At 40.6% G+C, this 10,000-nt stretch overlaps 1 protein-coding gene across 1 annotated transcript in view; it reads left to right on the top strand.

Annotated features, from left to right (window-relative positions):
- The first annotated feature begins 451 nt into the window (after nt 1-451).
- Nucleotides 452-10,000, top strand: part of LOC138059219 (CD151 antigen-like) — a 17,132-nt gene continuing 7,583 nt past the window's right edge. Inside the window, exons 1-4 of the mRNA XM_068904783.1 lie at nt 452-650; nt 3,337-3,528; nt 4,605-4,679; nt 4,973-5,071. Of these exons, the coding sequence (XP_068760884.1) occupies nt 573-650; nt 3,337-3,528; nt 4,605-4,679; nt 4,973-5,071 (444 nt within the window). The 5' untranslated portion in view covers nt 452-572. The remainder of the gene's footprint in view (nt 651-3,336; nt 3,529-4,604; nt 4,680-4,972; nt 5,072-10,000) is intronic.

The raw sequence follows: 10,000 nt of genomic DNA, 5'->3' as shown, positions 1-10,000 counted from the left end.
TCACTAGACTTTCAGCTAGGAAATCCGAACAGATGAAAAATTTTTTAGGGGATAAAAATATGCCTATATCTGTCGTTTAAATACTAAAATACGTTTAACAATGCTATGTTTCAGTGATTTTGAACTATATTCTCCGTGGGTGCCCCTTTTGCTTCACCCGGCGCCATTGTATTACAGTTTTAGTGGTTCCTACCCAAGGAAAAAGCCATGAAGACTGAAGATTTGAGACACCAAACGGTCCATTTTGGTTTTCCCCTTATTTTTTATCTCAACTACTCGGTAGTTTTACATATTTCTATGACAGTCATGGTGTATTTGTCAAATTCACTTTTTTTGCAAAATACTTCATTGTCCAGCAATCCTGCTTTTCCGGTACGAAGGATTAAGAGACGTCACATGGGTCTAAACCCATTATTTGATTGGTTGGCTTAGCCTTGGCGGCAGTCAATCTACTTCCGATGGGTTCTTCTGAGCGTTGATCAATCTTTGCGTTCCGCAAGGTAGCTCCTAGAAGTATGTTGAAAAATCTGTCGCTTTGAGCCATACTGATCTGCTTGCTTTTAAACGAAACGATGAAAGGCAGAAACGAAGGATTTTGTAATATTGTCTGCATGAAGACGTTGTTTTTCGTCTTTAATTTCATATTTTGGGTAAGTGAATTGAGAAAAAGCCTAACTTGTCGCTCGACTGTTGTGTGAACGGTTCCATTTGCGCCTTTAAAATTGTTTATTTTACTCGGATGCCACTTTGAACCAGCTGTGGGTGTTGGACGCATTTGACAGAAGTCGTCCTGATGAGTTAGGCGTCTTTCTTTTCGATCAGCTGAACGGCGGAATACAGATGAATAGCCGACTGTCGCTTGGCTTGCAGTTGTGTTTTTAGCAATGTTCCTTCGTTTTGCCAGGGTTTGGCCTGATTGCATTGCTTTACTCAATTTTAAAAGAAAGATGTTTTCAATAATGGCGATGATTAATCTAAGTCAAGCTTATCTAAAATTGGTATGATTTGGTATACATTTTTGCATAAGCTTAAATTATTGTACAGATTTTCCACATTATAAATTAACCTATAAATATGTTTGCAACGGGCCGTGTTTAAACCACATTTAATGGAAACTTATTATTTAGTTGTATTGAAAACTTATTCCCTTCATTCTGTCTGAAACATGATCTTTGTGTGTGAATATTCTAGTGGGAAATAGAGAGAATTGAGTCAGTGAAAGTAATGAAAATTGTTATAATTTTATTTCTATGCTATACTAAGCAAAAACTAATCATGCTACTAACCAGTAAATGGGCATCGAAAATAAAATGCAAACAGCAGTTATAAACTTAATGTGAAGATTCATATGAACTTAATATTTAGTATCCTCAGCAACAAAAATAACCGCTACAATAAAATAATTGTTCCTATAGCTATTATCAGCTGGAACCTGCACTGAGAAACTTCCATAGTAGTGGTAGTATTGGGTAGGTCATGGTTGACTTCAGGTGGTTCGTCCTAGTTGAACCTGGCAATAGTCCTGGGGCCAGGTGCCAAAAACCTGGTTAGCGCTAACTGTTGGTTAAGAGCTATCAAAACCTGTAGGTTTCCATGGTATTTAACGCTAGTTCGCGTGAAGCATGCTTCGAGCAACCCTGGCCTGGCTGAAGCAGCTATGCCTTGTGGCTGAGTTGAGACCAATGCGTGAATGGCGGACTCCTGCATTTGTCTCTTTAGGCCAAGAAACTGTTAACCCTAACTTTTTTAGGTTTTTAGTTTACACTTCCATGAAAACACCATAGTCTAGCCTGCGTAGCAAGCGTTTCTGTCCGACAGAAGAGCTTTTAGATGATTTTCCACAAACTGTTTACGGAAAATTGTTGAGAGTTCTTCTTTTGAACAGGAATGCTTGCTATGCAGGCTAACCATAGTCAAAAGATAACTGTAAACCAGAGACAGAACTTGTAACTTTCTTTAAAGGCTGCAACATTTTAATCTCGCATAACTTCATCCCAGCCACCAAGTAACCAACCAGGCATCATTCATTCTTTTTTCCTTTGTGTAATGTCAGTATAGTGTAATTAGTAGTAAAGTAAGTTATTTCAAGTAGCATGCAGTAGTAAGTATTGAAAGCATTGTATTGGAATGAATATCAGTTTTGTGTTGCTAGCGTATAGTAGAAAGTGTCAGTAACGTAAGTACTAAAGTTCAAGAAAAGTACCCCGGTAAAAAAAAAAAAGTGCTTGTACAGTAGTTTGTAACTTAAAAATTTTGGGGGGGAAAAGCAAGTGAAATTAAAAGGAGCCAAAGCTCTTACGAACTGGTCAGGACTGATTGCTTACAATAATTATATCAATATATGACATAAAATTATAAATTAAAATTAATCAAGTAAGAGGTTAGGGGGCTGTATTGTCAGTTATGACCAGCATTTTTCCACTTCAGTTTTCTCACCTAAAAAATTAACCAGCCATAGACTTCAGTGCAGCTGGAGAAAATGGGGATAGTAAAGTATGTGTATTAGCTCTATATAATTTTATTGTATTGAAACAGCAAACTCAAACGAGGCGTAGCCGAGTGTTTTTAGACCCGATAAAACGTGTGCTTCAAGTTTTTTGAACAGCTTCAAAAATATTCCACAAATAGCATGTCCTTCAGGACTCAGAACAGTGTTTCAAATTGTGAAAGCAGAATATTAGCCTATAAGGATGGAAAACAAGCTATGTATGCCTTGTTAGTATTCTTTATAATTTATAAAGGATACTGCCCTTGTCCTTTCTATCAGGATGTACATGTAAAGCTCATGCAAGTGACATTTTATTGGTGTTTTGATGGGCTGTTAGGCTCATGCATTATGAGTGAGTTGTTGAAATGGCTTTGTAGAATAGCCAAAACTGACTTCACATCCTTATCCTTGTCATTCTTGAGGCTCTTTAGTTTTCTAATTCTCTCCGTAATAAACCTCACTTAACATGGCTCACAGGTTTGACTCACAAGCTTGCTGTCTTCCTAGTCAATACAGCTACAGCTACCTATCCAACCAACACAAAGCTCTCTGTTCTCTCCTAGATAATGCCAATGAAAGAGGGTTTATTTCTGAGAAAGAAAAAAAAGAGTTAGAGAGAAAAAATTATGAAAAACATCTTGAGTCCATGGATTATGTCAAACCTTTAGCTACAAAACTTTAATCTACGATCCACTGTTTTGATAAACTGGTTAAGTGTGCATAACACGGTATGGCACCTTGTAGCGTGAAAAAGAGTAAGGTTCACAGAAGTGCCAGACGTAAATTAATTTTGTTTTTGTGTGATTTGCTTTTTCAACTTATGAAGAATGTTTCTTGGTTTTTATTAGCTTGCTGGAATAGGAATTTTGGCTGTTGGTATATGGATCATGGTGTTCAAAAGTGACTACAAAAGTATACTGGACAGTGATATGTATGTGATAGTGCCTGGCCTTATGATTGCAGCGGGAGGTGTGGTCATCATAGTTGCTGTGGTTGGTTGTTTGGGAGCTGTAAAGGAAAACCGTTTCTTCTTGATATCTGTAAGTATCCTATATTCTGGAAACAGCACCTCGCTTGCATAGCTTGCAACTACTTCTTAATAGTATTTTTAACAATAACAGATGTAGATACTGTAAAAGTTACAATAGCTGCTGAAAAAAAAGCCTATTCCTGATAAACTTCCAGAGGTAGTTCAACACAAAGAAACATACAAACTGTACTGTCCATACTGACTGTAGAAATGTCCCTTATTTGATTCGAAAAAGAGTCTAAACAATCAAACTGCCAAAAATAAAAATTTCGTTCTGCCTGCTGAAAATGTTCTTCCATTGATTTAGACTCCTGGGAGTGAGACTCGACAGATTTTAGTCTTTCTAACGGCAGACAATTTTACTCATCAACTGGGACATCCTTGAGTGCCTGAGAAGTGAATGGGTTAAAAGCTACGCTAACAACAAGTTGCAAAAATAGTGGAGACACTAAATATCTTCTTCGGGCATTAGAAATTTACCTAATTTCACACACTGCAGCCTCCCCACCCCCCACCCCCCCCCCCCTTCCCCTTAACAATTTTGCTAGCAATTTCAAAAAACTTGAACAGTCAACATTGAAGGAGGGAGAGGGAGGGGGAAAGTGGGAATGGTTGGAATTGGTGAGACAGTCCTGTTAAAAAAACACTGTTTCTACAGTTGTAGCTTTCAGTACCTGCCAGATCTAGAACCTTTCCCACTTCCCCTCTCCCTCTCCCCCTCTCATTGTTGACTGTTGTAGCTACTGTACATGTCCAACCCTGACAATAGTGATGATGATGATAACAATAGTAAACAATAACAATCGTAATAATTATTATAATATAGATATTATAAAAGTAGTGATAATGATTATCATCATAACTACATGCTTTATTGTAACCTGGGCTAGCAATGACATCATTTCTGGGGGTGACCTTGTTTGATGAAACAATTGCAGCAATGTTTCCATAAAAGCAAGGTCATTTGGATTATGCCTGGCTTCCAGCATGACTACATGTATGTAGCCCACTATTTACTCACAGTGCAATTAAGTTGTCCTGTTCATAACAATAAGACTTCAGCTGACATTTGAATCTTTCTTGCAGTTTCTGGTCATGGTGACCCTGATTTTTGCACTTGAGCTTACGATTGGCATTCTGGCATGGGTGTACTCAAGCAAGGTATTTATTATTAATTTTGTTGACTGTACTGACACACCTTCAATTTTTTGGTACTTATGAGGGCTTTAGTAGGTCATGATGGGAATGTGTCCATTTTGCAAAGTCATGTAAGAATGTGTAATGTGGCTAAGTGGAGGGCTTTAACAGAAAAGCATGGCAGAATTTTACTGCCAGGTCTATTAATGATAAAATAATAATTATTTGTCTCCAGTTCCCTATAACATTCAATTGGTGTGTTCTCGATGTTCTAGAATTGCACTAACCCATGTGTGCTTGCTGTGGGTTATTTACAGATTAACGAGGAGATACAAACCACGATAAAGGACAAAATTGACCAACAGTATGGAGTCAATGCTGATGTCACAATTTCTATTGACAAGTTGCAAAGAGAGGTGGGTGTTTAGCAGAGTTTTATTGGATCTCGTGGAAGCATTGAACTTTACACTTGAACTTGATCTGAATTAAATTGAACTTGATCTGAACTGAACGAATTTCCGGAACTACTAAAATCTCCAACAACAAATACTAACCACAAATGCTAACAACAACGGTTCTTAAATAGGTTTTAACTATGTGGTCTAGAATATTCCTTGTGTCTATTTTAAGCAAATTAATCATGGCATTACTAATACTTATTTTTAGGATTCTAGAACTTTCCATGATCTGTCACTTATAAATATACATCAGCACAATCTAGAACTTTCCAGGAAAACAACAATAATTATGTAACGTTTTATAGAACATTCCTGAACTCTTCAGAACATTTCTCCCCTTCCAAAATGGCCTATAAGGTCATTTTCCTAACTGCACAATAGTATGAACTTCCGAAACTGATCATTGTAAACAGACAATAGAAATGTTGATGTATTATGCTTTACACTCAAGTGGGCAAAGCTTTACAATAGGTCTTCGTAGAATTGAACCCTTCACTCTAACGTCTGCTGTGCGAACGTGTCCATCAGGTCCAGGAAAGACTTGAACTATCCTTCCCAACGGCCATTTTCCACGCGGTGTATCGGTTGACAACACCAATACAAGATCGCCTACTTCTAAGTCAGGCTTTTCTTTTCCCCATTTCTTTCTTGGGCTCAAGGATGGTAACCATTCTCTTAACCACCTCTTTTAAAACTGACGAACAATTTCTTGAACATGTCGCCACCTCACTCTGGGATTAAATTGCTCAACATCTACAGATTCTGGAGCAAACTGACCTCCAACTTGGTTAAACAAAAAATGGTTTGGTGTGAGTGGTTCCGCATCATCCACATTTGAACTCTGGTAAGTAATAGGTCGAGAGTTCATCAGCCCTTCAGCACCCACAATCGCAGTCATCAGCTCTTCGTCTGTTAGATCTGCCTTATTCATTACATGAAACATGGCTCGCTTGGCTGCTTTGATAAGTATTTCATGCATGCCATTGAAATGCGGTGCTGATGGCAGATTAAATTTCCAAACCACACCTCTGTTCACTGTCAATTCTTGCACTTTCGTCTTGTCAAGGGCGTTCACTAACTCGCGCAATTCTTTTTCGGCTCCTACGAAATTTGTGCCATTATCGGAGATTACTTGAACAGGGAATCCTCTTCGTGAGGTCATTCTGTAGAATGCGTTGAGAAATGAATCTGTGTCCAAACCATATGCCATCTCTAGGTGCACTGCTCTGGTGTTCATGCATGCAAAAAGACATAGATAGCGTTTGAATCTAGCTTTTCCTCTTCCTTGCTTTGTTAGGAATGGACCAGCAAAATCAACTGAAACGTTGGTGAATGCTCGAAGTGACATTTCTGCTCTCACTGCAGGGAGTGGAGCCATAACCTGCGAAGCGGGCTGAACTTTTCTTCTTCGGCAAACCATGCATGCTCTTTCGCAATCACGAATCTCTTCTCGAGCTCTAGGAATCCAAAACCTAGCAAATAACATTGCTAAAACCTGATTTGTCCCTGAGTGATTGCTGTCTTTACGTAGGCGCTCAACGATTAGTTTCGTTACTTGATGCTTTCTTGGAAGGACAATAGGGTGTCGAGCTTCCCAGGAAATATATTCTACCAATCGCAAACGGCTATTTCCACGTAATAGCCCATCACTTCCTAAAATGGGAGAGATTGGCAATATCTTTAATCTTGTAGGTAAAGCTTCTCCTTTGCGTGCTCGTGAGAACTCCTCAGGGTAGGACTCCTGTTGTACTTGACGAAGAACCATAACCTCAACATCATTGATCTCCTCTACTGTTAAGGGGCCTTGCATTTTTGCCACCCTTGAGCTGTTTTGAACAAAACGAACAACGTAGGACAAAACACGAAGAAATTTAAACCAGTCTGAAAATCGCTCTGGATCAAGTCTTGTGTCTTTCCACTTCAATTTGGGCATGGCTACTTCTCTTTCAGAAGAGTTAAGAAGTGTGACCCTGTACTTTAGTTTCTTCTCCACGTCATCTGAACAGAGACTGGGCAGGGGCACTTGGGGCCACATTTGCTCTGGCTGACTCAAATACGCAGGACCATTCCACCAGGTCTGGTCGTTGAGCAATGAATCTGCTGGCATTCCCCTACTCAATTTGTCGGCAGGATTAACTTTGGTTGGTGCATAGCGCCACTGCGCAGGATCAGTTTTGGTCTGTATTTCCCCAACCCTGTTTGAGACAAATGGCTTGAACTGACGGGAATGTCCACGTACCCAATGCAAAACATCCAGACTGTCAGACCAGAAGACCCACTTATCCTTTGGAAGACTGAGCGTCTGCCCCACTGTTTCGGCGATTCGTAAGCCAACAATAGCTGCCATCAGTTCTAGTCGGGGAACACTAATGGATTTCAGCGGTGTAACCTTTGCCTTTGACATCACAAAACGAACTGTTGTACTTCCTGACTGATACTCGTGTCTCAGGTAAGCTACTGCACCATATGCCTCCTGTGATGCATCTGTAAATATATGCAGTTGTGAATCTATGACTTGTTCAGACTTCTTCAGAGATCTTGGTACCTTGACCTTAGACAAATCTGGAAGCTCTCTAAACCATGTCGATGCTGCCTTGGCAAGATCAACTGGTAGCTTTTGATCCCAGGTTAGGCCAGCAGTCCACATTGCTTGCAATATCATGCGAGCTCTGATGGTAAATGGCGATACTAGTCCCAAGGGGTCAAAAAATGTTGATGTCCGACTCAAAAAACTTCTCTTTGTCCAGTTAAAGCCATCTGGTGATGGGTGCACCACAAAAGTAAACTGATCTGAGTTTGACTCCCAGGAAATCCCTAGAGTTTTAATGACTGGCAAGACTTGTGCTTCAAGATCCAAATTTGCGACACAATGATCCTTTGGTATCACTTTCAGAACCTCTTCACTGTTAGAGAGCCATTTCTTTGGTGTCATACCAGCTCGCTTCCAAAGCGTAGTGAGATCATGGTGCAGCCTGATAGCTTCTTCAACTGTCTCCACAGAATCTAGGCTGTCGTCCATGTAGGTACTTTTGCATACAGTTTCTGCTGCTCTGGGGAATTCATCGGAGTTTAGCTTGGCATTGTGCAGAGCCACCAATTGAGCCAGATAAGGCGATGCATTGACTCCGAACACGACTCGAGTAAACTTGTACACTTTGGGTGGATCATTCTTGTTCATGTCTCGCCACAGAAATCTGTGAACTGATCTGTCAGCTGGCTGCAGATGAACTTGAAGATACATCTCTGTAATGTCGCATACTAGAGCTATTGGTGATCATCTAAACCTGACTAGAACATTGATGAGATCATTTTGCAATTTGGGCCCTTGGTGGAGAACATCATTTAGTGACACCCCTTTATACTTGGCTGATGCGTCGAATACAGGTCTCACTTTGCTTGTACTCTTGTCTTGTCTGACAACAGGAAAGTGGGGAAGGTACCAGACCTTAGTTACTTGTTCCTTCTGAGCCTGAACTTCACAAATGTATCCCTTTCTCTCATATCCATTGATTACCTCTTGATAAGCTGCTGCTATCTCAGGCTGCTTTGCCAATTTACGCTCTGTACTCTCTAAACGAGTTAAAGCCATGGTGTAGTTGTCTTCAAGGGATGGGGCAACAGATTTCCAGGGCAGTCCCACCACGTATCCTTCGGAAGTTTGTTTGAGGGTGGCCAGAACAGTTTTCTCAGCTTCTTTGTCTTGAGGACGAACCAGTGAACATGATTGAGGTTCCTCAATCTCCCACATCTGCTTAATCAAAGCGTCTAGTTGTCTTTCCTCCCCAATGAAGAATGACATGTGATTAACTTCATTTTCTGAATTTTCCTGGAATAAGCCAATACTTGTCCATCCAAGAGGAGTTAACCTTGCGATGGGTTCACCAGGGTTGCCTTTAACTTCCTTTAATGAGCAATGTAGATCTGACAGGTCCAACCCTATTAACATGTCAATAATGGGACGTCTGCCCAGTGATGGAAACCTTATTCCTTTCAGATGCGACCAGTTCTTCTTTTCCACCACCCAGTTTATGGCGCGCATATTACCAGTAACGCGTTTTGTTGTCTGGGCTGCAACCACTTTTTTCACACGACCATCGCAGCTCTCTAGCTCAACTTTAACTGATCGGCTTCTAAGCTGGGCTGTGGTGTCATTCAGAAGTCGGACATTCAATGAAACTGGCTCACCTTCCAACCCTAGGCAATCTGCAACATCCTCATTTACATAAGTTCTAGTACTTCCATCATCCAGCAAAGCATTAACGCGCATTGACTTACTTCCATTCTTCAGAATGACTGGGACGGTCCTCAATGGGAGATATTCTGTGCTTTTAGAGAGCGAAGCCACAAATGTTTCTGCTCCAGGCTCCCCTTCCATGGAATTACTTGTGAGTGCGAAACTGTGGTTACGGACTATTTCAGATTTTGGTTCTTCCATGGTGTTCTGATCTTTTGAGACGCCCATGGCAACTCTCTTGTGAGCTTGGTTGTGTAGCAAGTGATAGTGGTTGGAACGACATCCATCAATTGAACAAGACCTGCTTCTCCTGCAGGTTGTACTTCTATGATAGCTTGATAAGCAGCAGAAACAAACACGTAATTCTCTTGCTTTGTCCCACCTTTTTTCCACTGGTAAGGCTTTAAATTGGCTACACTGCCACAGACCATGCTCCTTTGAGCAGAGCTTACATCTTTCAGGAACGTTTTTATTCTTAACTGACACTTGGGAGACTGCCAATGTGCGGCCTCCAGAGAGGGCTCTTGTCTTCTGTTGTCCCAATCCTTTGACTGTTTCTAATGCAAGCATCCAGCTTTCAGCTTCATCATTGACAAAGTCATGCAAGTTTTTAACGTTGCCCTCTAAATGTTTCTCCCTTAACCAATCCTGGT

Source organism: Montipora capricornis, chromosome 8, assembly GCF_036669925.1.
Source record: "Montipora capricornis isolate CH-2021 chromosome 8, ASM3666992v2, whole genome shotgun sequence".
In the NCBI taxonomy this organism is placed as follows: Eukaryota; Metazoa; Cnidaria; class Anthozoa; order Scleractinia; family Acroporidae; genus Montipora; species Montipora capricornis.
The sequence above is the reverse complement of the archived record's forward strand: the minus strand, read 5'-3'. Positions and strand labels throughout refer to the sequence as shown.